The sequence below is a fragment of the Hyla sarda genome, chromosome 5, assembly GCF_029499605.1.
Source record: "Hyla sarda isolate aHylSar1 chromosome 5, aHylSar1.hap1, whole genome shotgun sequence".
In the NCBI taxonomy this organism is placed as follows: domain Eukaryota; kingdom Metazoa; phylum Chordata; class Amphibia; order Anura; family Hylidae; genus Hyla; species Hyla sarda.
The window spans coordinates 359,746,484-359,773,927 of NC_079193.1; the positions used below are offsets into that span (position 1 = coordinate 359,746,484).

The window sequence follows — 27,444 nt, forward strand, 5'->3', positions numbered from 1 at the left end:
AATACCTCCCTGTACTGTAGGGGGCGCTACCAGACACCGGTCAGTGCATGCACTTCAGTAATACATGAGTTTTACCAGTGAATGTCCATTCTGATTGGTCAGATCTTTCAGCCATTGACATGTATCACAGATCTGGACTGTCTGTACATTGTATGTTGAGTCTGGTCTCACGTTACAATGGTCCAGAAAAGACCATCATATGTTGAAAATATTGTAAGTTGAGGGATCACAGTATCATTTATCATGGCCTTGTTCTATTACAAGCTCACTGTTACTCCACTTCTGTCCCTTGTCTTAAAGGGGTATTCCAGGAAAAAAACTTTTTTATATATATCAACTGGCTCCAGAAGGTTAAACAGATTTGTAAATTACTTCTATTAAAAAATCTTAATCCTTTCAGTATTTATGAGCTTCTGAAGTTAAGGTTGTTCTTTTCTGTCTAAATCCTCTCTGATGACACCTGTCTCGGGAACCGCCCAGTTTAGAAGCAAATCCCCATAGCAATCCTCTTCTAAACTGGGCGTTTCCCGAGACAGGTGTCATCAGAGAGGATTTAGACAGAAAAGAACAACCTTAACTTCAGAAGCTCATAAGTACTGAAAGGATTAAGATTTTTTAATAGAAGTAATTTACAATTCTGTTTAACTTTCTGGAGCCAGTGGATATATATATATATATAATTTTTTTTTTTGCCTGGAATACCCCGTTAATGTTTTTCCTCCTCCTCCTCCGCAGGTGAGAAGAGACCCACCTGAGGAGATCCCGGATTTGAAGGAGCTTGTAAATATGACCTACAATGCCAGTCGGAAAAAGAACAAGGATGAAGCGCTAAAGAAAACCGATAAATTCATCCAGTTTAAAGAACAGGTCAGAGACCTAAGGAAGCAAAGTAAGAAAGATTCACCTTATTTTATCCATTTAATGGGAATGTATCCCCTAGAATTATTTTTTTTTTTTGACTGATTAGTGCCAAATAAGGAAATATGTCTTTGTTTCTTTTTCTAATCTGTTTCTATTTTAAGTACATAATTAAATGGGCAGCCATCTTGCCTGAGCTGTTATAAAGGGAAACTATCATCAGGTTAGCTCTCTGTAAATAGCATAAGGGGGTAACCCTTATGCTATTTACAGAGAGCTATAAAGGTTAAAGGGGTACTCCGCTGCCCCAGCGTTTGGAACATTTTGTTCCGAACGCTGGGTGCGGGCGCCGGGGGTCGTGACGTCACAGCCACGCCACCTCGTGACGTCACGCCATGCCCCCTCACTGCAAGTCTATGGGAGGGGGCGTGACTGATGTAATCCCTGATTGGCTCCTCAGTACCGGCCATTCAGGGATCCCCGCGGCGAATTTAAAAATTTAAGTCAAAAATACATTGTGATCGCAGGGTTGTGGAGCATGCCGCCCGCTTAATAACTTCTGATCGCATCGGGTTGCAGAAGTGAGACCCGCTGCGATCAATCCCTCAGCCCCTGTACTACAACCCCCATCATGGAACAGACTCTGTTCAATGATGGGAGTAGTAGTACAAACACTAATGTAGCCTCCCCAGCTGTCTGCAGACTCCCGCTACTAGGGATTTACTACTCCCATCATGGAAACAAGTCTGATCCATGATGGGAGTAGTAGTAGTCCTGGCTGTGGGAGTCTTTAGGCAGAGGTGTAAAAACGTCCGGTACATGACTGATGTTTTGTAGCATCCCTTAATTCACCTGTTATTAAACATCTGTTAATAATACATAATAACACACGTTTATTAACGGGTGAACTTCATAGTGTGAAAGCAGCCTAAACGGGATAGTTTACTAGACATGCTCTGTGACCTTTGCAGAGGTCATTCTACAAGGAAGAGGGAGGCTGATCTGTGATCATGATCTATTGTGAAGATTTTCTGTAATCTAAACACTAATGTCACCTTTCACGCCCCCGTGCACCAAAAAGGTAATTTGTATATGCAAAAACCGGGGATTACAGTGGAACCGGTCAGGGAACGGTAAGTCTGATTGTCATCAATATCACCCGCACTACAGGCCTCCACCAACCAAATCAGTATAGACTTGAAGTGCGGGTGACACTGATGACAATAGTATTTCCTGTGCTCTGATGTACAGCTGTACATTCGCAGTTGTCCCGGACTTACCATTATCATCAGTGTCACCCGCACTAGAAGTCTATACCAATAGATAAGTGTGGGTAATGTTAGTGATAGATTCCCTTAAAGGGAACCAATCAGCAGATTTAAGCGTATATAATGCTTTACAACGCGTTATACTTGCTAAAACCGTTATCCTCACCATCAATTATCTATTAAGTCATAAAGTCCCCCCGACACCCCTCCATACCCCCGCCCCAAGGGGGCCCCGCAAGTAGTCTTCTATTTATCAGCTCACGTTGCTCCCTTTTGCTCCGGCTTTGGCCCCGCCCCGTCGGCGTGATTGACGGCTTGTGTCATTGCTCTGCTCCGTAAGCAGAAGAAGCAGAACGGTGGTGACATGAGCCATCAATCAAGACGAGGGGACGGGACCGCGACGGCAGCTGGTAGGGGGGGGACACTTTATAACTTTATAACTTTAAGGGGTACTCCACTGCTCAGCATTTGGAACAAACTGTTCCGAACGCTGGTGCCGGCACCGTGAGCTCGTGACATCATAGACCCCGCCCCTTCATGGCATCACGCCCCACCCCCTCAATGCAAGTCTATGGGAGGGGACGTGACTGCCATCACGCCCCCTCCCATAGACTTGCATTGAGGGGGCGGGGCAGGATGTCATGAGGGGCGGGTCTATGACGTCACAAGCTCCCGGCTCCAACAGCGGAGTACCCCTTTAATATCTTTACTATCCCTTGGTGCAAAAACTCCCCCCCACCCCACCACGGAATGGTGAGGATAACAATTTTAGCATATATAACGTGCTGTCAAGTGTTATATACGCTAAAATCTGCTGATTTGTTCCTTTTAATGGGTGAAGTATCTGCTTTTATGTGAAATTGTATAACAAGTTTATTGGGTGTTTTGATGCATCAGAGACCTTTTATGTATAGAAATGAAGTATTATAGAAAGTGTCTGCTCTTCTGGATCTGTTTATCTGTAAGCAGCAAACACAGTGCGGCTATTTGTTATATATATATAATGTTTAGTGATATTGTAAACATTGTCAGTAGGGCAAAAGCAAACAAGAATGTATACTATGTCATTGTGTGTGTTTACAGTGGTCCCTCAAGTGACAACAATAATTGGCTCTGGGACGACCATTGTATGCTGAAACCATTGTATGTTGAGACCAGAACTCTATGGAAACCTGGTAATTGGTTCTGAAGCCCCAAAATGTCATCCAAAAATAGGAAAAAGTGAGGATTAAAGAAAAATAATTAGATAACTAATATAGATAAAGCAAATCCTTACATATAAAAGTAATAAAGATCTGCTGGGAGCTGTAAATCACTGTCAATGTAGAGGACATGAGCTTCTTCAGGGTCCTGTACAGTACACAGTGTCCTAAAAAAGTAACATGGAGCCGACCTCACCTGGTGTCCAAAGGAGCAGCTAACCCTGGTACAGGTAAAAGTACAGAACATGTAATAACTCCCTGTACTGTAGGGGGGCGCTACCAGACACCAGTCAGTGCATGCTCTACAGTAATACAGGTAAAGAGTACAGAACATGTAATACCTCCCTATACTGTAGGGGGGTGCTACCAGACACCAGTCAGTGCATACACTTCAGTAATACAGGTAAAGAGTACAGAACATGTAATACCTCCCTGTACTGTAGGGGGCACTACCAGACACCAGTCAGTGCATGCACTTCAGTAATACAGGTAAAGAGTACAGAACATGTAATACCTCCCTGTACTGTAGGGGGCGCTACCAGACACCAGTCAGTGCATACACTTCAGTAATACAGGTAAAGAGTACAGAACATGTAATACCTCCCTGTACTGTAGGGGGCGCTACCAGACACCAGTCAGTGCATACACTTCAGTAATACTGGTAAAGAGTACAGAACATGTAATACCTCCCTGTACTGTAGGGGGCGCTACCAGACAACAGGCAGTGCATATACTTCAGTAATACAGGTAAAGAGTACAGAACATGAAATACCTCCCTGTACTGTAGGGGGCGCTACCAGACACCAGTCAGTGCATGCACTTCAGGAATACAGGTGTTTTACCAGTGAAATGCCCATTCTGATTGGTCGGTTCTTCCAGCCATTCAAGTTATAATGGTCTAGAAAAGACTGAAAATATTGTAACCTGATGCCATTGTAAGTTGAGGGACCACTGTATGGGTATATTCAAAGCCTCACATGCACAGAAATATGTACAAAAAGGTTTTTCTAAGGGTTAATATTATCCATCCCGCAACTAAAATAACACTGAGAACTTGTTGCCAGCCTGTGGATCTTTTACACACGACTCCGGGACAAGGTTTTATCTACTTCCTGAGATGTTTATTTTCTGAAACACCACGGAAATGTAAAAGGAACAAATGATATAAAGAAGGAAGCGAGTGCAGCTCAGCAATTAGGAGAAAAATGTGCATTATAAATAGAAGCCGCACGCTTTTCAGAGAAATACCTTCTGGTCGTGACTGCAGCGTACCTGTCATTATCATGTTGCTTCCGTCAACAAAGGAGAGATATGTGAAAGGTTACTGTGTAGACAGAAAAGTGCGGGGGCAGATCACCACAGCACCCAGCGGGCTCCGCAGCACCCACCACCACCTTCTAATTTTATAGAACAGGATAATAGATGCTACAAAATAATAAAATGCTGATTATGAAGTGTGCGCCCGAGAAGTTAAGGGGGTACTCCACTGCTCAGCGTTTGGAACAAGCATTTCCGAATGCTAGAGCCAGCACCAGGAGCTTGTGACATCATAGCCCCGCCCCCTCATGACGTCACGCCCCACCCCTTCAATGCAAGTCTATGGGAGGGGGCGTGACTGTCGTCACGCCCCCTCCCATAGACTTGCATTGAGGGGGTGGGAGCGTGATGTCTAGAGATGAGCGAACTTAAAGTAAATTCGATTCGTCACGAACTTCTCGGCTCAGCAGTTGATGTCTTTTCCTGCATAAATTAGTTCAGCTTTCCGGTGCTCCGGTGGGCTGGAAAAGGTGGATACAGTCCTAGGAGACTCTTTCCTAGGAATGTATCCACCTTTTCCAGCCCACCGGAGCACCTGAAGGCTGAACTAATTTACGCAGGAAAAGTCATCAACTGCCGAGCCGAGAAGTTCGTGACGAATCGAATTTACTGTAACTTCGCTCATCTCTAGTGATGTCATGAGGGGGCGGGACTATGACGTCACAAGCTCCCGGCTCCAGCGTTCGGAACAGTTTGTTCCAAATGCTGAGCAGCGGAATACCCATTTAAAGGGGTCATCCGGGCTGCATGTTCTTGATGCATATGCTCAGGGAGGGGGTATTTAAGAGAAAAACAAACACACACACTTACCTTCCACGCCGCTGCTTATATTTCGGATCTTCAGTCCCTTCTATGCAGTACTTCCAGGATTGCGGATGTGACATCTCAAGTCGACTTAGCCAATAAGCATCTGTAACGTTGTCCCATCTTAGCCACTGATTGGCTGAGCAGTCCTGTCACATCCCCGAACCCGGATGTCCGGCACAGCAGGGGACTGGAGCTCCATGATAAAGTGATCCCACAGGTTACAATATTATCCACAATGGTCTTCACTGGAATGCATGCACTGACTGATGTCTGGTAGTGCCCCCCTACAGTACAGGGAGCTAATACATGTTCTGTACTCTTTACCTGTATTACTGAAGTGCATGCACTGCCTGGTGTCTGGTAAGCGCCCACTACAGTACAGGGAGGTATTACATGTTCTGTACTCTTTATCTGTATTACTTAAGTGAATGCACTGCCTGGTGTCTCTGGTAGCGCCCCCTACAGTACAGGGAGGTATTACTTGTTCTGTACTCTTTACCTGTATTACTGAAGTGTATGCACTGCCTGGTGTCTGGTAGGGCCCCCCTACATTACAGGGATTTATTACATGTTCTGTACTCTTTACCTGTATTACTGAAGTGCATGCACTGTCTGGTAGTGCCCCCTACAGTACAGGGGAGGTATTACATGTTCTGTACTTTTACCTGTACCAGGGTTAGCTGCTCCTTTGGACACCAGGTGAGGGCGGCTCCATGTTACTTTTTTAGGACACTGTGTGTTCTGTACAGGACCCTGAAGAAGCTCCTGTCCTCTACATAGACAGTGATTACAGCTCCCAGCAGATCTTTCTTACTTTTATTTGTAAGAATTTGTTTTATCTCTATTAGTTATCTACTTATTTTTCTTTAATCCTCACTTTTTCCTATTTTTAAATGACATTTTGGGGCTTCAGAACCAATTAACAGGTTTCCATAGAGTTTTGGTCTCATCATACAATGTTCGTCCTGGAACCAATTAAAGGGGTACTCCACTGGAAAACATATATATTTTTTTTTTATCAACTGGTGCCAGAAAGTTAAACAGATTTGTAAATGACTTCTATTAAAAAAAAATCTTAATCCTTCCAGTATTTATCAGCTGCTGTTATGATCCACAGAAAGTTCTTTTCTTTTTGAATTTCCTTTCTGTCTGACCACAGTGCTCTCTGTTGACACCTCTGTCCATTTTAGGAACTTTCCAGAGTAGGAGCAAATCCCCATAGAAAATCTCTCCTGTTTTGGACAGTTCCTAAAATGGACAGAGGTGTCAGCAGAGAGCACTGTGGTCAGACAGAAGGAAATTAAAAAAGAAAAGAACTTCCTGTGGATCATAACAGCAGCTGATAAATACTGGAAGGATTAAGATTGTTTAATAGAAGTCATTTACAAATCTGTTTAACTTTCCGGCACCAGTTGATTTAAAAAAAAAAAAAACTTTTCCAGTGGAGAAGCCCTTTAATATTGTAACTTGAGGGACCAATATACTGGCGGCGGCGAGGAGTGAGGTAAGTGTGTTTATTTTATTAGCATTCCCACTCCCTGAGCATATGCATCAATACCATGCAGCTCTGGATCACTCCTTGTGTCATAAATTCAAGTACAGTGAAGATACCTGTAGGGGACACTAGAGAGGGTTTTCTTCTACATGGTTATACAGATACGTGTCTGTTTACATCTTGTTATTTGAATACATTTGTGTTCCATGCACCTGGCGGATGCCCAAAATGTGCCCAACTAGTATATGCCAGGCTAGTCAAGTTTTTATTTAATTTTTTGTGCTAAAATAAGAAAAAAGACAAGTGGCACCGGTACCTTATCCACGCAGGTCCTCGAGATGGAGAAGGTACGACTCAGGCAGGATACCAGATATACCAGGTGCGGTGGTGCTAGGACAGATATATAGCAATCAATATAGTGACAAACGAAGACAAAGAAGGCGTCCAGCACTCACCGCTTGAGCTTTGGTTATACGGCTCCCATCTCGGGCTGCTCCTCCTGATCGGTGGACAAAGGTGGCGTGGGGCACTCAGTGCCCCACGCCACCTTTGTCCACCGATCCGGAGGAGCAGCCCGGGATGGGAGCCTTATAGCCAAAGCTGAAGCGGTGAGTGCTGGACGCCTTCTTTGTCTTCGTTTGTCACTTTTTATATATATATATATATATATTTTTTTATTTTATTTTTTTATTATTATTGTATCACCTATAAGCATGCTTTTGCTACACTTCCCATTGCGGAGGGATACTGTAAAAAGAAAGTAAATTTTTTTTTTTTTTAAGAATTTATTAATAAATATTTTTACAATAAGAGTCAATGAGGGATCTATGCAAATGTATACCTAGAAGTTGCGTACTTCGCCAAAGGTCTAGGAATTCTTTTGACATATACCTCTGACAGACAGATTAAATCCTATATGAATAGAACCTTATATCATTGTGAAAAAAATAAAAAGAGTTAAAATTCGCTTAAAGAAATAGCAGCCCGGAATGTCACTTTACTGCTCGGTTGGCGTGGCCCAGATGCAGACGTTCCGGTTCATCGCTGCACAGGGAGACAAGACAATGAGGCATCTTGTACAAGACTGTGAATGCAGCAAATAAACACAGTTTACTTCCCAGGGATGTTTTCACGCAATGTACACATGGGGGGGGGGGGGGGGGGGGGGGGGTTCGTCGCGCACGCCATCATCCGAGCGTTTACAGGTGGGAACAAAAAAAAAAAAAGGAGCTGAGCTAAGAAAAGCCCCGCAGGATGACAACAAAAGCTTCATTCATCATCCTGACAAAGGCAAAATGTAGACAGAAATTACACCGCCGCACAACACATCCGTAAACAACACAGAACCGTGACATTGTTTCGCCGTCATGCGTTGGACTTGCGCATAATAACTATGGGATGGAAGAAGCTCCACCAATGTTCCTCCAGTAGCGCCTATTATATAGACGTTAAATAGCAGAGGAAGTCGGGCAGCCTCGGTCTTTTCATCGCCGACATGGGAAACTACCGGGGGGCTGTTTTGACAAGAATATAAGCGAATACTTAGAGCAGTGTTTTCCAACCAGGGTGCCTCCAGCTGCTGTAAAACTACAACTCCCAGCATGCCCGGACAGCCTTTGGCTGTCCGGGCATGCTGGGAGTTGTAGTTTTGCAGCAGGTGGAGGCACCCTGGTTGGAAAACACTGACTTAGAGATTCCTCCGGTGGAAAACATTTTTTTTTTTTTTTTAAATCAACTGGTGCCAGAAAGTTAAATAGATTTGTAAATTACTTCTATTAAAAAATCTTAATCCTTCCAGTACTTATTAGCTGCTGGATACTACAGAGGAAATTATTTTCTTTTTGGAACACAGAGCTCTCTGCTGACATCATGAGCACAGTGCTCTCTGCTGACATCTCTGTCCATATTAAGAACTGTCCAGAGGAGGAGAAAATCCCAATAGCAAACATATGCTGCTCTGGAGAGTTCCTAAAATGGACAGAGGTGTCTGTAGTATTCAGCAGCTAATAAGTACTGGAAGGATTAAGATTTTTTAATAGAAGTCATTTACAAATCTGTTTAACTTTCTGGCACCAGTTGATTAAAAAAAATAAAGTTTTCCACTGGAGTACCCCTTTAACTGAGATATTCTCACACCCAGGGAGAAGTGCAAAATCTCGAAAAATAGGTTACTCAGTCCTCAGCACACCAACAACAAAAAAGCATGTATGATGGCTTATTGGTTAAAATGGAGAAAAAAAAATGGAATTTTTTTGAACCAATAAGCCATCATACATCCTTTTTTTTGTGGTTGGTGTCTGCATAGTTATCATGCTTCTTTAAATGCGGCAAACAGCTGGGACTTAGCAAAGGGATCGAATTCTGAATTTTTATAATAGGGAATTGCGTAAACAACAGTACCTTGCATCCTCGTTCTCTTGGGTATAATGGACCTGTGTTTATGGGTCTCTATGCTAGATGTAGAACCTGTTCCTACGGTCCTGTAGTGCAAGTAAAGATTTGGTGGTGGGAAAGTCTAGGTTTTACATCTAGAAAAGTTGTGCCCAAACTGTGGCCCTCTAATACAGTGTTTCCCCAGCAGTGTGCCCCCAGCTGTTGTATAACTGCCACTCCCAGCATGCCCGGACAGCCAAAGGCTGTCGGGGCTTGCTGGGAGTTGTAGTTTTGCAACAGCTGGACAAGCAGGACTCTGTACACCGAGGACAAGCAGGGCTCTGTACACTGAGGACAAGCAGGGCTCTGTACACCGAGGACAAGCAGGACTCTGTACACTGAGGACAAGCAGGGCTCTGTACACTGAGGACAAGCAGGGTTCTGTACACTGAGGACAAGCAGGGCTCTGTACACTGAGGACAAGCAGGGCTCTGTACACTGAGGACAAGCAGGGCTCTGCACACTAAGAAAAAGCAGGACAGTGTGCACTGAGGACAAGCAGGGTTCTGTACACTGAGGACAAGCAGGGCTCTGTACACTGAGGACAAGCAGGGCTCTGTACACTGGGGATAAGCAGGGATCTGTACACTGAGGACAAGCAGGGCTCTGTACACTGGGGATAAGCAGTGCTCTGTACACTGAGGACAAGCAGGGCTCTGTACACTAAGAAAAAGCAGGACAGTGTGCACTGAGGCTCTATAACATGCTCCGGGCTCATACATCAGGATGATTGACAAGCCAGGAGTCTGCACAGAGCACTGCTTGTCCTGCCCTCACTTCCTGTTTTTGGACTCCTCATAGAGACACACAGACAATAGCTGCAGGGACAGCATTTTTTAACCCAAAAATATACATCTAATGGTATTATCTACATTATATAAAAAGTATTTGTTGACGACAGGTATACTCTGTTTTCTTCTGCACAGGTTTTGATAAATTCACTTTTTTGCAGGAGTGTTCTTTCTTCCGCGGGACTCCTCTTCCTTCTCCACCCATCTCATCCTCTTTTCTCCCTGGTCCTCCTCTTCCACAGCATGCCATCTGATTGTCTTTCTGCCACGTCCCTTTTGTAGCCGCACCTACCAATGTTTTCGGCTGATAATTTTCTGCAGCTGAAATTTCAGTGCATCCCACATAGATAGGAATGAGAAAGATAGATGTAAAATAGATAGATTCAAATACCTGCAGCTAGGGATCAATAATCCGATAATGCCCCGCACAAATCCCCCCCCACCGCTCCGCACCACACCCTCCACCAGCCAGAGACCGCCGCCGTCCCATTGACTCCCCCATTCCCGGTTTTATAATTAACTGTTCCCGGGGTCCGCGCTACTTCTGGCTCCTGTGGCGTCCTGTGTTACGCTGTGCGCTGCGCAATGACGAGTGACGTCCTCAACGCGACGTCACCTTCAGTGCGCACAGTGACAGCTCAGGACGCCGCAGGAGCCAGAAGTAGCGCGGACCCCGGGAACAGTTAATTATAAAACCGGGAATGGGGGAGGCAATGGGGCAGCGGCGGTGGTTGGACTAAGGACCGGCAGGGGAAGAGTAGCGGGCGGCGGTCTCAGGCCAGAGGATAGGTGGGGGGGGGCAGCGGCGGTGGTAGGACTCAGGAGGACCCCAGTACAGGCAGGGGGAGAGAAGCGGGAGGTGGCGAAATGGTGGGTTTGTTTTATCCATTTCCAATGGTAATGTTTCCATCCATGGCTTCTATCAGGGAGAGACTAAAACTTCACCATTGGAACATGAGACAAACAAAAGAAACCCACCATTTCTCACCAGATAAGTGCTGCAATATTTTCTATATCTAGATCTACAAATAACCAACCTGCCAGTAATACTGTATATAGATATCAAGCACTTGTATATTTCTGCTTCAGTTTTACATCACTTTTTATGTCCTTATATGCGGTATTATATTATGTAGTTACCTACGTACATAAAGGCATGTACTTGTAAATAGTAATTACCAAACTATCGGGTCCTTTTCAAGGCTGTCACAGAGTTGTATAATATAATGTGGAGTCTGGATACCTCTGTGCGGCTGTCTTGTAAAGCATTCTATAAAGACCCATATGTAGATCTAATAAGCACCTTTTTTATAACATCTCTTAGCCTTAAAGGGGTACTCCACTAGAAACCATTTTTTTTTTAATCAACTGGTGCCAGAAAGTTAAACAGATTTGTAAATTACTTCTAATAAAAAATCTTAATCCTTCCTGTCCTATCAGCTGCTGTATGCTCCACAAGAAGTTTCTTTTTTTAATTTCTTTCCAGTCTGACCACCACAGTGCTCTCTGCTGACACCTCTGTCCATGTCAGGAACTGTCCAGAGCAGGAGAGGTTTTCTATGGGGATTTGCTCCTACTCTGGACAGTTCCTAAAATGGACAGAGGTGTCAGCAGAGAGCACTGTGGTCAGGTACAAAGGAAATTCAAAACGAAAAGAACATCCTGTGGATCATACAGCTGATAAGTACTGGAAGGATTGAGATTTTTTTAATAGAAGTAATTTACAAATCTGTTTAACTTTCAGGCACCATATGAATAAGGTTTATCGTAGAGTGACCTCCATTCTGTAAATCTGCTGCGGGTATTATCAGTATCTGCATCGTGATTTTATTCATAGAGCTGATGAGATCTTCCATCTTTTCTCAAGGTCTGCTCTCTGTGCGGGCTCTCGTATATCTCTGAGAAGCTGCTGCAGACGTGAAGTACAGCTGCAGATTGTGCTGTCCTCCCATATACACAGGACAAATATAGAAGTAAAATAATCAATGTCAGGATCTTTACTGAGGAACGTCACAGACGGCACATGAAAAACTATTAATACAGCTGCTGAGAAAGCAAACAACCCCTAGCCCTCGGGCCGCATATCCAAGATCGATTATTAAGAAGGTCATGACGTTTTTACTTCCAACTTGGATTTTACCCTGACTGGACAATACTACGATTTATTCCTTGTACCATAAAATACCTATAATGGGGCATGCTTAATGTTAATGGAGACAATTACAGAACTATAAGGAGTTCTCTGCTTTGAGCAATTTCTTTTATAGGTAGAACAGTCCCTTGACAATAAGCTGATCCCACAGTGTAGACCTGCCTGGACCTCCAGCGATCAGGTATAATCTATGGGAAAACATGGTAGTAAGCTCTTAAAGGAGAACTGTCAGCTTTCCCCCACCGAACTAACCAGTGGTACTGGCTGGTAGTGCGGGGGACACTGATCAGTTTGATGCCTACCGTGCCCGGATCCGCCCCGCCCCGGATTCGGCCGTAATCTTCAATTTTCTGTATATGCTAATTAGGTGCTATCTGGCACAGGCCGAGCTAACTGGCACTGTAACGTCAGTGCCGCCTGCCGCAGCGCCGCCCAGCTCATCAATATTCCTCCCCTCCCTCCGTCTCTCCCTCTTCATTACAGAGCAGGGAGAGGTGGAGGGAGGAATATTTATGAGCTAGGCGGTGATGCGGCAGGCGGCACTGACGTCACAGTGCCAGTTAGCTCAGCCTGTGCCAGATAGCACCTTATTAGCATATACAGAAAATTGAAGATTACGGCCGAACGGCGGTGCGGATCCGGGCACAGTAGGCATCAAACTGATCAGCGTCCCCTGCACTACCAGACAGTACCACTGGTTAGTGCGGGGGGGGAGCAAGCCTACAGTTTTCCTTTAAAGGGTTACTCCACTGGCCTTCGTTCGGAAGTAAATGTTCTGAATGCTGTTTTCACGCTGCGGGGGTCGGCCACTCCCTTTGTGACATCACAACTATGCCCCCTCAATGCACGTCTATGGAAGGGGGCGTGATGGTATTGAGGGGGCATGGGTGTGATGTCACAAGGGGCGTGACCGACCCATGCAGCGCGAAAACAGCGTTCAGTACATTTACTCAGCGGAGTACCCTTTTAAGTTTCTCTGCAGCATCACTACAGGAGAAATGAAGCATTACACTGTCCTATTTACACCAATGGGTTGTCTAGTTATTGCTGGACAGGACAGGTCCTCCAGAGCGAGAGACACTCTTTGTAGCTGTTTAACTCTTTACTCAGTATTCCCTAATATCATTTCTAAACAAGACAACCTCTTCTATGTGTCTTTTGTCACCACAGAATATACCATAAATGTCTCCCACCATCTAACACGTTCTAGTGGAGATGACTGTGAATATTCATGACTCTCTTTAGTCAAGTTGAGTCAAGTCATGGGAGTTACCATAGACTGGAATAGAGAAAGCAACACACATTCATGGCCATATCCTAGTGATATTAAAACTATTGAAGGAGCAATCACAAAAATCATTCATAATTACATTTAGGCTGCAAATATTAGGTCCTAGTCACCTGCCGCACCCTGTCAATATGCCATCACTTTATTACTTTACAATAGTCCTGCCACAGAGTATAGGGCATGACCGAAGAAACGCTATAACGTTCTGGTTCTTGGTGGTTATATACACACGGTATGGGTTAGGCTGGGTTCACACCACGTTTTTGCAATAAAGTTCTCGTATACGTTTGCAATGTGAAAACCGGACGGAACCGTATTGAAAACCGTATGCATTGACTCTCCATTGAAAACCTTATGCAAAACGATGCATCCGGTTGTGTCCGTTTTGGTTGTCCTTGTCCTTTTCCTTGTCCTTGTCCTTTTCTTTCCGGTACCCAAAACCGTAGCCTACCATGATTTTTAGTCCAGGTGAAAAACCGTATTGAAACCGTATACGTTTTTTTAACATGGGAGTCAGTGGGAACTATACAGAACTGTATGTGCGTACGGTTCCATCCGGTTTGCACCATACGGTTTTTGACTTTGCTCATGCACAGTGCACACCGAAAGTTTTTTTTCTTGGAATTTCAATCAAAAAAGTGAAACTTTATTCATAATGGAGTGAAAAGTTAAAAACGAATACGTTTTTTTTCTTAAAAAACTGATGTAACCGGACATAATTTTTCAAAGCGTATACGTGTTAAAATTTGTGCACACGTTTTGATACAGTTTAGTCCGATTTTGAGGAATCAGTTTTTCATTAAAAAAAATAAAAAACCTGTTACAGGAACTGTATTGCAATAACGTGGTGTGAACCCGGCCTTATCTTGTCTTTTTGGTTGTGAACGATTGTCAATAGTGCATGGTATATGCCTAGAAATCCTATTATGTCAACAGGCTGGAAGTGGAAGTGATGGTGTTAAAGGGGTATTCCACTGCTCAAAGTTTGAAACAAACTGTTCCGAATGCTGGAGCTGGGAGCTTGTGACATCATAGCCCCCTCATGATGTCACGCCCCACCCCCTCATTGCAAGTCTATGGGAGGGGCATGACAGCCATCACGCCCCCTCCCATAGACTTGCATTGAGGTGGCGGGCTGTGACATCATAAGGGGACGGGGCTATGACGTCACGAGCTCCCAGCTCCAGCGTTCGGATTAGTTTGTTCCAAACGCTGAGCAGCGGAGTACCCCTTTAAAGTATGGCCAACAGTCCAGCTTTTTAGCAAGAAAAGCCAATAAAGATAGACTGCAAACAAGATGTGGCTTATGCAGACCCTGCCCAAGAATCGTGGCCATTGTGGGGGCATTCTTCGTGGGTGAGCCAAAAATTCCTTGATTTTGGCTATTTAAATAGATCCTTCATTCTTATAACATGACTCCTACTGAGCAGATAAAGCCATAGGGGGAGATTTATCATTGAGTTTACCCCTTTTTCATGTGTATTTTTTTGCGCAAAAATTTTTGCAGTGATTTTCATTACGTCTTTTCTGTGCGTCTTTCTTGATAGAATATTTTCAGATGTTCCCTACGTGCTTGTGTACCGTAGAAACAAAAATGCTTTACACACTAATTTACTATTGCGCAGTTTTTGTTTATATATTAAAACTTAGCGCAAAGGCAACAGATTTTGTGATTCCCGCCTCCTCCCTCGGGCCAATCACCGTCAGGCGTCAGCCGCAAATCCCTCCTCCCTCCTTTGTCATCCTAAAGTCTCTCATCGAAACCTCGGTCATCCCTCAGACGAAAAAATTTCCTGTACACGCTATTCAGTGTCGGCTCTGCTATACAGACTCTGTAACACATGTAGTGTCTGTAGTACACATGTGCAAGTTTCACAGTTACGACTCTGCTATACATGCCGTGCAGCACCGGCTCTGCTATGCGGCAGAAAGTTGCGTCTGATGAAGAATCGTCTGAGGCATGACAGCGTTTCGGATGAGGGAGGATGGAGTTGTGGCTCAAGGAGGACGGCGATTGGTGTGAGGGAGGAGGCTGGACGCCGTTTCACATGACGGAGGATGGAGTTGTGGCTCAAGGAGGACGGCGATTGGTGTGAGGGAGGAGGCTGGACGCCGTTTCACATGACGGAGGATGGAGTTGTGGCTGACAACTGACGGCGATTGGTCTGAGGGAGGAGGCGGGACGCCATTTCACCTGAATTTTTTTTGTCTTGACCACAGTGCTCTCTGCTGACACCTCTGTTCTGGTCAGGAACTGTCCGGAGCAGCATAGGTTTGCTATGGGGATTTTCTCCTGCTCTGGACAGTATTCTTCCTTGGATGCTTATGTTGAAATGCCAACCACCACGCTGGAAAACCCAATGGATGACAGTAAAGTCAATGTCCATCAGGCACCATTGGTCTCCGGCGTGCAGCTCTTCCGCCAGCACACTTTTTTCTGTTGTTCTCCAGTGATGGAGTAAAACAAGAGAAGGGACAGTGCAGGTGTGAACCCAGCCCTATCGAGGCTCTTTTTATCTGCTCTGGCATATAGGAGACCTCCTTTATTGACTATAAAAATATAACTCCTTCTGTAGTCAACTTTGGTTCACTCTTTGAGAGGTCAACATTCATGTTTTTGTTTTCTACAAAGATTTTCACTTTTGGATGTTCTCGGACGATGGGTGTGCACAGAGGCGAGCCATGCGGGTACATCAAGGCCGCACCATGCGAACCGTACACATGCATTGTAGACTGGTCAGTTTCAGCATTTCCTTCTGGAGCTGGCACATGGTACTGCCGGTTTGTATTCCCAGGTCCCCGCCTTTCTGGCAGTACCACTCTCTGGTGCCGCTGTCAGGTTATGTCGGACGTAATGATGACATAACACACAGTGTTTAGCTTTGCTCATACCACATCTGTTTCCACTTCTAACACAAAATAAAGGGTGGACTGTTATGCGTAATCGCTCCACACCTTTTGTCTTTGGCAGCAGGACAGCAGTCGATGAATGGAACAATTGAGACGTGGAGCACAATAGACCTGCTCTGATGCCATAACAGCGTCCTATGTTTATTCCATGCGGCGCTGAGGGCAGAACAGGTTAATAATTTAGACAGGTGATAATTTAGATGTGCGCTCTGACACCTCGGTTGCACTTTGTTATGTATAATACTATATACATGTGCGGGGCTGGGTCACTATCCGGCTTGTGTTGTTACATGATTGTTAGGTGGAAATAGCATGGAACACTAGACAAAGACATAGCTTCTGTAATATATATGTAGTGGTTGTCATGCTGGCTGGGACATAGTAATTGTTTGTACCGGGCCCAGTACTATTGGAGTGTACAGTCTAATTTGTCTACTGAAAGGGGTACTCCGCCCCCTCCCATAGACTTGCATTGAGGGGGCGGGGCATGACATCACTATACTTCGTCCCCGTGGTCGAAAGGCATAACACTGAGAGCCTCCAGCGCTTTCAGCAGTGCTAAAAGGTGGATGCTGCATGCTAGATTTGGGGGGCCCCCAGCGAAGGGACCCCCGCAATTAGACATCTTATCCCCTATCCTTTAGTTCCCCGGAGTACCAGTTTAAAGGGGTTTTCCAGGAAAAAATGTTTTATATCAACTGGCTCCAGAAAGTTAAACAGATTTGGAAATTACTTCTATTAAAAAATCTTAATCCTTTCAATAATTATTAGCTGCTGACGTTGAGTTGTTGTTTTCTGTCTGGCAACAGTGCTCTCTGCTGACATCTCTGCTTGTCTCGGGAACTGCACAAAGTAGAAAAGGTTTGCTATGGGGATTTGCTTCAACTCTGGACAGTTCCCGAGACAGGTGTCATCAGAGAGCACTTAGACAGAAAAGAGCAACTCAACTTCAGCAGCTCATAAGTACTGAAAGGATTAAGATTTTTTAATAGAAGTAATTTACAAATCTGTTTAACTTTCTGGAGCCAGTTGAGATATATATATATATAATCCTGGATAACCCCTTTAATGTTTTGCCTAGATGTACAACACATAGTTTTTAAATCAGTGCCCATTTAAATATTCGCTGCACCTTTGTAGCCCAAACAACAGCGATCAGGTCATGGATTTGGCACATGTCCCATGCAAGTTTATGTAAATAAATAAATGCAGCCGCGTACTTAAAGGGGTACTCCGATGAAAAACTTTTTTCTTTTAAATAAACTGGTGGCAGAAAGTTAAACATATTTGTAAATTACTTCTATTAAAAAATCTTAATCCTTCCTGTACTTATTAGCTGCTGAATACTACAGAGGAAATTATTTTCTTTTTGGAATGCTCTCTGATGACATCACAACCACAGTTCTCTCTGCTGACGTTATTATAATAATAATAATAATAACGCTTTATTTATTGTTGTCCTTAGTGGGATTTGAACGGCAGCAGTGCTAACCACTGAGCCACCATGCTGCCCTTAGCATACATCTGCTATGCACGGTTGCTAAAATGGACAGAGAGAACTGTGTTCGTAATGTCATCAGTGTTCCAAAAAGAAAGGAATTTCCTCTGTAGCATTCAGCAGCTAATAAGTACTGGAAGGATTAAGATTTTTTAATAGAAGTAATATACAAATATGTTTAACTTTCTGCCACCAGTTGATTTAAAAGAAAAAAGGTTTTCACCGGAGTACCCCTTTAAGCATGGATACTTGTCACTGTGTTGGTACTGCAGTTCATGGTTCTTTACTATCCCACTGACTCCCTGTTCTGCTGATCTGTGGGGGTTTGGAGGGTTGGGTGGTCCCACCCATCAGTCACACGTTGATGGTCTGTCCTATGTTTAGCCATCAGTGTATGTATATGACCTAATCTGATGTTTAGCAATGCTAGGGTTGCTTTGCTGAAATTGTGTGTTTTTACCACAATTTATCTATTTTTCTTTTGTACGTACTAGTTAAATAGTTAGAACTTAAATGTTAGTATATACATAAAGAACTTTGTTTATTTTGTTTATTTTATTGTTCATTTTTACTAGTAATTTTATTTTAATTTTTTTTTACTTTTTTTTTTTTTACAATTAATTAATGAAAAGTCTGGTAAAGTTTGTTTGTGTTTTCAGCTTTTCGTGACAGCTTTATTTTTATATATTTTTTTTGTAAGTGGTGCATTATTAATTCGGCACCTTGGACTGCTGGAAAGAGAGAATTTGGGGTGGGGGAAGATTTATAAAACCAAAATAATACCAGATTTTATTTATAAAAATGTTTTAAACCCTCATATAAATCAACTTTGTTGGGTATTTGGATATGTCCAGGGAAGTGTATGATTTCAGATTTTTTTTTTTTGTGGGGGGGGGGGGGGTGATAAACCATACCTTGAGTCACAAAATAAGTGCAAAACCTGGGAAGAGTTTCATTTATTCCCCTTCTTAGTCTGGCTTAGTCATTCACAATTAGAGATGAGCGAACTTACAGTAAATTCGATTTGTCACGAACTTCTCAGCTCGGCGGTTGCTGTCTTTTCCTGCATAAATTAGTTCAGCTTTCCGGTGTGCTACGGTGGGCTGGAAAAGGTGGATACAGTCCTAGGAAAGAGTCTCCTAGGACTGTATCCACCTTTTCTAGCCCACGGGAGCACCGGAAAGCTGAACTAATTTATGCAGGAAAAGTCATCAACTGCCGAGCTGAGAAGTTCGTGACGAATCGAATTTACTGTAAGTTCGCTCATCTCTATTCACAATCATAGGAAATAACAGAACTGTCATGTTAGGGTACCTAGATCAGTGAGGATCAACCTTAGACCTTAGATCAGTTTTTCCCAACCATTGTGCCTCCAGCTGTTGCAAAACTACAACTCCCAGCATGCCCGGACAGCCTTTGGCTGTCCGGGCATGCTGGGAGTTGTAGTTTTGCAACAGCTGGACACACCCTGGTTGGGAAAAACTGGATTAGATGAATGAAGGGCTCTTGGCACAGCACCATACATTTTGTAGTGGCCATGCCCGGTACTGCAGTCCAGTCCCATTGAAGTGACATGCAGTACCAGACATAGCCAATTGTACTTCATTGCGCTTAGTTAAACATTGTTCATATTGAACTGTTGATAAATCAATGTATAACTAGACAGGTTTGTCTTCCAGGAGTCAGGCTGTGACCATATGAGGGCTTGTTTTTTGCGCAACCAATTGTACTTTGTATTGACACTTTTCATTTCCCCGTAAAATATTCCATGAAACCCCAAAAAAATATTATTGGTGTGAAAAAATTTGACAAATGAAATTTTGCTGCTTTATGAGAGTGTTCAGATATGTGGTGCATTAAAGGAGTACTGCAGTCTTAGACACTTATCTCCTATTCGCAGCGGTCGGACCCCTTGCGATCTCCCATACGGCTCTGTGCGGCTAATACGCATGTTATCGACCGCACAATCGACGACACGCCCCCTCCATACAGCTCTATGGGAGAGGCGGGGGGGGGGGGGGCGCACAAAGGCGGCATGTCAGCCCCGGGTCATGCTCCGGCCGACACACCTCCTGCACGGATGAGCTGGGGCCCCGTACAGGAGATCGCGGGGGGTCCCAGCGTTCGTACACCCCCCACGATCAGACACATTCCCTATCCTGCGGCTAGGGGATAAATGTCTATGGCAGCAGATCTCTTTTAAGGCCTAGGTAGCAAAGGCATACAAGTTCGCCCGATGTCACCAGTGGGTTAAAAATCCAACAGGTTACCAAACTGGTTTTTATTGTCCCAATTAGAGATGAGCGAACTTACAGTAAATTCGATTCGTCACGAACTTCTCGGCTCGGCAGTTGATGACTTTTCCTGCGTAAATTAGTTCAGCCTTCAGGTGCTCCGGTGGGCTGGAAAAGGTGGATACAGTCCTAGGAAAGAGTCTCCTAGAACTGTATCCACCTTTTCCAGCCCATCGGAGCACCGGAAAGCTGAACTAATTTATGCAGGAAAAGTCATCAACTGCCGAGCCGAGAAGTTCGTGACGAATCGAATTTACTGTAAATTCGCTCATCTCTAGTCCCAATCCTAGTAGCAGTAAAGGACTCAGGAGGAAAAATCTGCTGCTCACAGGACAGAGGAGATGTTTTCTTTTTGTTTGTTTGTTTGTTTTTGTTTAGTGTGTTTTCTTTTTGTTTGTTTGTTTTTGTTTAGTGTGTTTTTGCTTTGTTTGTTTTTGTTTAGTGTGTTTTCGCTTTGTTTTTTTTGTTTTTTTTCTAAAATCCTAATGAGGTCACAGGGGGCAGCGACTCCCAAAAAACACTACAATCCTTCCAAATTGTAATCTATGGAGTTCACACGTAGTATTTTGATCAGTATTTATAGCCAAAATCAGGATTGCGTCCAAAATACAGAGGAGAAATAGTTTGCATGTTGTTTCCTATGAAGAATTGTAGACCCCATAGAGCGGCTGGATCGCCTCAGTCAGAACCCGTAACCCCTCAGAACCACTTGTTTTAGAAATCAGTCCTCATAAGGGCGCCTGTAATTATAATGTTTATTGTAAAGTTTCCTATTTGAAATCCAAGCTGATGTGATTTCAGTTTCAAATCTTATTATTATTATTATTTTTTTATAAAGAATGTTGTGTATCCTGACATTTTTTTTTAGAAGGGTGAGGCATGTTCACATGTGGGAAGCCTCACCCGACTGACAGAACATTCATAGGATTTGTCATGAATATAATGATTAAATTGTAATTTAATGGAAAGCGTAATCTTGTTATATGCACTAATCCAGAGAATGTGTCTAGGCAACATTCTTATATGCATGATGCATCCTACTTTCCTCTTCGTGGCTGTTCCTGACAGAGCTTAAAGGGGTATTCCAGGAATATTTTGACTATGCTACAACTACTGTAAAATTAGTGTAGTTGATAATATAGTGTCTGTACCTGTGTTTGATGTCTGGTCTCGCAATTCATCTGTCATTTTCGCCCCAATATTTACTTTTAACAGCATACAAAATTACTCAGGTTGCAGTGTGGCCGAGACATGATATCACTAGTCAAATGTGCAAAGGGAGCTTGTCCTGCTTCAATGGGTGGCGCGACCGTTGGGTGGAAGAGAGATTATTTTGCAACAGCTGTGGGCACCCTGGTTAGAAAACACTGGTCTTTTGAAAGGATTACAGCTCATTTATCTTTCAATGGGTGGGGTAGCTGATGTATGGGAGGGAGGAAAGTGACCTCACACTTACAAACAAGGAACTATGGGATTTGTAGTTTGAGAGAATGAACTCCAACAGGAAATACCCAGTTCACAAAAAGATAGCCACAGCATTATGTAAGGGTACGTTCACATATGCATATTTTGCCATACATTTTTCCATTGCAGATTTGCTACCCAGTGAAGTCAATGAGTAGTAAAATGAGCTAGAGAAAGTCTGCAGCTAAATACGCACATGTGAACGTACCTTAAAGGGGTATTCCAGTATGAGAAAATTGTATTTAAATTGGACTATCTCCCCAAGACATATAACACACTAATATAGTGTTATCACAGATTGTACTGGCTTCAGCATTCTTCTGATTGATTTACCACTGACAGGAAGTTGTATAGTCCTCTAAGGCCATGTTGACACTACGGAATTCTCGCAGAATTCCACGAGTTAAACTCCGCGAGCGGTATTCCGCGGTGTGGACTTAACATTGGTGTGAATGGGTCTCCGCAAGACCCTTTTACACTGCGGATTTTCCACGGCGGACAATTCCGCCGCTGAAATTGTTCCGCGCAAAGAAAGAACATGTTCATTCTTTGCGTTGATTCCGCGAGCACTGCATAGCCGTCAATTGTGGCGGCTCAGTGCCCCGCGGCCCCAGTGCCGAAGTATTCTCAGCGGCGGCTGCCAGGCGGAATCTCCACTCACGAAATTCAGTGTGCGGAGATGTGAACGCACCCTAATTGTCAGTGCTAGATCTTGGCTCTAGCTCCACCCCTGAATGATGTCATCACTCGTGCCCAGTCCCTACAGCTTCATCACCATCTCCTTGTCATATACATGTATATCTTTTTTGGGGGCATTTAGTGAAGAATGAGGTGTGTTTACAGCATGCTGCCTTGTGCTAAACAATACAACAGGCAGCGGAGCAGACAGGGAATGAATACAGCAGGTGCTGCAACCTTACTGTGCAATAGTCTGCTCTGAAATGAGAGGTTCTGCAAAAGCTCAACCAGGATGTTCAGGACTTAGACCCCCAAAACAAATGTTTCTTTTGTTGCTTTCGGAATTGGGGCTCCCAGGTAAGCAATGCTATGTGTTTATGCAATTAGTTCTAACAAAAATCGCTTGGTTAGTGAGTTACATTTATTGACATTGTATGGAGTATGGCTTTATCATAGCTTTATGGTGAAGTTCTCCTTCAGGACAAGAAATTGATGAACACGGGATTAAGAAGACTTGTCAGAACAAGGGCGAAATGAAGAAAAACAACGTAGAACAAAGGTAAAAGAATATCGTTGGCGACTCACCAATTCTTCTTTCTTTTCTTTTATTGCAAAAACATACTCACAAATAATATCGGGGGTGGACTAGTCCAGGGGGGGGCGGGGGTGGTACAGGTAGGCGACAGCAGCCGTTGTTTCGCACTAGTTTCAACGGCTCTAGTTTCTACCTGTACCCCCCCCCCCCCCCCGGACTAGTCCACCCCCGATACTATTTGTATTTGTGAGTATGTTTTTGCAATAAAAGAAAAGAAAGACTAATTGGTGAGTTGCCGACGTTATTCTTTTACCTTTGTTCTACGTTGATTTCAGTGCGGTACTTCGTCTGAGCACCACCTTCAGCAATGGGGCAGTTTCCTAATAATAACACTCCGTATAGAGTATCCTTAGAGAGCAGAAGTAAGCAGCGCCGAATATTTATTTTTTGTGTTTCTAAAATGAAGAAAAAGAGGACATGTGGCCCTGATGTCAGTTTGGACTCATCACCTTATCCTCCTGTGATAGCCTGGGGGAGTAGGGAATATGAGGGTGTAGCTGTGCGGTTACTAAGGGTACTTGCTTAACCCTTTCTATTCGTGACGCCAGGGTGAGGGCTATTCTCTGTATGCTTGTCCTACCGCCACCCTTCCCAAGAGCGATAGGGAGATAGGAAATAATTGATTGTCCACAACCGGAGATTTGCAGAAACTTGTCGGAACTTTTACTGAAGATTTTAGGCAATAATGAACAGGAACAGTCCATACAACAGAGTCTATTAGAGCTTGACAAGTGGTTGGGACCTCGTGAGTCTATTGAGCTTAGGAAGATAATTGTTGCAGTGATCCACTGGATTTAGGGGTTTAGATTCGGTCCAGTAATCACGCTAGCTTTAGAGGGGATTGAGATTTTAACTCACGGTTTAGTTTAGGCTGAGGCCGGCCGGTTTTCTGGCCTGGCTTGTCTTTGAAAGTTGCGCAGATCCGTCCTGATAGTCCGGCATCCACGAGAACAGCAACCTAAGAGAGCGATAATTGGCTACAGCTCCCTTATATGGGCAGGGGCTGGACTAAAGCTCACTGGTCCATAACAACTGTCAATCTTCTGCACATAGTTATGGGTAATCATGTGACCCAAGGACCTCCAAAGATCCTCCAACATACCATAGAGGAATTAACATAGTCACATGACCGATGGTCCTGCTACCAAGGTAAGCACTAATATACATTTTGTTAAATATACACATTTAGACATTATAAAAGAGGCGACTGAGGGCCGTCCCACCTGGGAGACCCTACCTGAACGTAGTAACTCTGACTTTGGGGGCCACCATACAAGGTACGGTATGCAATACGGTACCGGGACACCACACTCCGCTTTATACAGCCTGAATATCTTTAGCTGCACCCATATGATGGCCGTCTGACTCGTCCCGCTTGGTACTCGCTGTATAGGTGGGGTTGTGCTGACAGTCATAAGGTAGAAGGGAATAGGCTGTGTATTCAATGCCTATGACATAAAGCCTCACGTATGATGAAACTCATGACAAGGCGCATTCATCGGCTTACGTAAGTCTTGCCTTGCAGCAAAACATACCTAATAAAATCAGATACATGATAATATGACTGTGGCTCTAATCTGATAGCAGAACATAAAATACTCTGCATGAATATGTCCATTCATGGAACAGAAATAACCCGTGGCAGAACAGGAAACTGAAGGCTTTTATATATATATATATATATATATATATATATATATATATATATAAATATAGCACAGTAATACATTGGCTGACCCCAGTGGTTATTCAGGATTAGAAAAAATATCTAACTTCTACTAAAAATAGCGCCATACCTTACCTCAGGTTGTGTGTGGTATTACAACTTGGCTCATCTAGTGCGCTGTTTCCCAACCAGGGTGCCTCCAGCTGTTGCAAAACTACAACTCCCAGCATGCCCGGACAGCCGTTGGCTGTCCGGGCATGCTGAGAGTTGTAGTTTTGCAACAGCTGGAGGCACCCTGGTTGGGAAACACTGATCTAGTGCGTTTTTCTTCTGGTTTCCTGTGGGATTAATCTGCAGTAAATCTGACCCTTGTGAATTTACCCTTATCCAGGAATAGAAAGAAGAAGAAGAAAAAAAAATAGTGGATTTTTTTTTCTTCCCAATACAGCACCACCTCTGTCCTCAGGTTGTGTGTGGTATTGCAGCTCGGTTCCATTGAAGTTAAAGGGGTACTCCGGTGGAAAACTGGTGCCAGAAAGTTAAACACATTTGTAAATTACTTCTATTAAAAAAATCTTAATCCTTCTAGTACTTATTAGCTGCTGAATACTACAGAGGAAATTCTTTTCTTTTTGGAACACAGAGCTCTCAGTGCTCTCTGCTGACATCTCTGTCCGTTTTAAGAACTGTCCAGAGTAGGAGAAAATCCCCATAGCAAACATATGCTGATCTAGACAGTTCCTAAAATGGACAGAGATGTCAGCAGAGAGCACTGTGCTCGTGATGTCAGCAGAGAGAACTGTGTTCCAAAAAGAAAAAAATATCCTCTGTAGCATAAGGAGTACCCCTTTAACTTCAATGGAACTGAGCTGCAATACCACACACAACCTGAGGACCGAGGTGGGGCTGTTTTTTTTCTTTCTATTCCTGGATAAAGGTAAATTCACAAGGGGCAGATTAATCCCACAGGAAACCAGAAGGAAAATGCACTAGATCAGTGTTTCCCAACCAAGGTGCCTCCAGCTGTTGCAAAACTACAACTACCAGCATGCCCGGACAGCCAAAGCCTTTGGCTCTCTGGGCATGCTGGGAGTTGTAGTTTTACAACAGCTGGAGGCACTCTGGTTGGGAAACAACGCATTAGATGAATCTCCATTGAACACCGTGGATTGGCTTCTGCAGACGCCACGCCTCCTTCCATAGACTTGCATTAATGGGGTGTTGCCTAGACGTCATGACCCCCCGCAGCCCACACCCAGCGTTTGGAACAAAATGTTCCAGACGTTAGGGCAGTGGAGTACCCCTTTAAAGGCATACATGGAGTATGTGATGAATATTTAAATGGGCACTGTCAGATACAAAAACTTTTGATATGTCGTAAAGCATGTATAACCAATAGGTTCTGCAATTGCTTTCATTAGAAAATTTTGCTTTTACTGAAAAATCCAGTCAAACAACTCCCCCCCCCCCCCCTGCCTGCTTGGACACATACTAGTCCTGCTGTGTCCATGAGTCATCACCTATGTCATGGACACACTTCCTTGATTGACAGCTGTGAGTGCAGGTCTCAGAGCTGGAGGAAAAATCCTCCCACTGTCAGCTTGTGTCCCGCTACTGTCAGTGAGGACATGCTGGGAGTTGTAGTTTTACTAATGCAAGGGGAGATGTGAGCAGACAGCATACTGAGGGAGGGGGCGGAGACCTGCACAGTGAGGCCACGCCCCCTCCCTTTGAGGAATTCAGACTAGTGAGCTAAATTAAAAGTGTAATAAAAAAAAAATAAAGGTGCTAGACACATAAAAAACATAAAAATTAGATGTACATGGTCAGGATTAGGTACTGAGTGATATATATAAAAAAAATGTTTTTTTGTTGGATCTGATGGGTACGCTTTAAGTCGTAAAGGCCTATTAGGTGGTCTCACTGACCACCACCTACTGGGAACTTGGATCCACCCTGTCATGTGGCCATTGTATTCAGGCTGTGGATGAATGGAGAGATCATCGGGCATCCGTGCAGCCCTCTTCATTCTAGAGTACAGGAGATTTAGAGTTTTTTATGAATAGCCTATCCTCAGTACAGTCAGGAGGGCCCCAAAGACATTCGACATTTGGCTGGTCCTGACAATATCAATTGATCAACCAACTTTTTCCTAATCTGTAATGGGACCTTAACCCCTTGGAGACAAAGCCCATTATGACCCCAAGGACCAGAGCAGAGCATTTTTTGCACATCTGACCACTGTCACTTTATGCATTAAAGGGGTACTCTGACACTAAGACATCTTATCCCCTATCCAAAGGATAGGGGATAAGATGCCTGATCGCGGGAGTCCCGCCGCTGGGGACCCCTGTGATCTTGCACGCCGCACCCCATTAGAATCAGTCCCCTGAGCGTATTCGCTCCGGGTCTGATTACTGGCGATCACGGGGACGGAGCATAATGATGTCACGGCTCCGCCCCCGTGTGACGTCATGCTCCGACCACCTCAATTCAAGTCTATTGGAGGGGCGTGACAGCTGTCATGCCCCCTCCCATAGACTTGCATTGAGGGTGCGAAACGTGACGACACACGGGGGCGGAGCCTTGACGTCACTATGCTCCGTCCTCGTGGTCGAGATGGACTCAGCCTGAGGACCTCCAGCGGTTCCGGAAGCCGCTAAAGGTGGGTGCTGCATGGTAGATCCCGGGGGTCCCCAGCGGCGGGCCCCCCGCGATCTGACATCTT

At 44.2% G+C, this 27,444-nt stretch overlaps 1 protein-coding gene across 2 annotated transcripts in view; it reads left to right on the forward strand.

Moving 5' to 3' along the window:
- Positions 1-27,444, forward strand: part of NSMCE2 (NSE2 (MMS21) homolog, SMC5-SMC6 complex SUMO ligase) — a 335,532-nt gene that overhangs the window by 175,855 nt on the left and 132,233 nt on the right. For both annotated transcript variants that reach the window (XM_056522743.1, XM_056522742.1), the window contains exon 4: positions 736-889. In XM_056522743.1, coding sequence (XP_056378718.1) covers positions 736-889 — 154 coding nt within the window. The remainder of the gene's footprint in view (positions 1-735; positions 890-27,444) is intronic.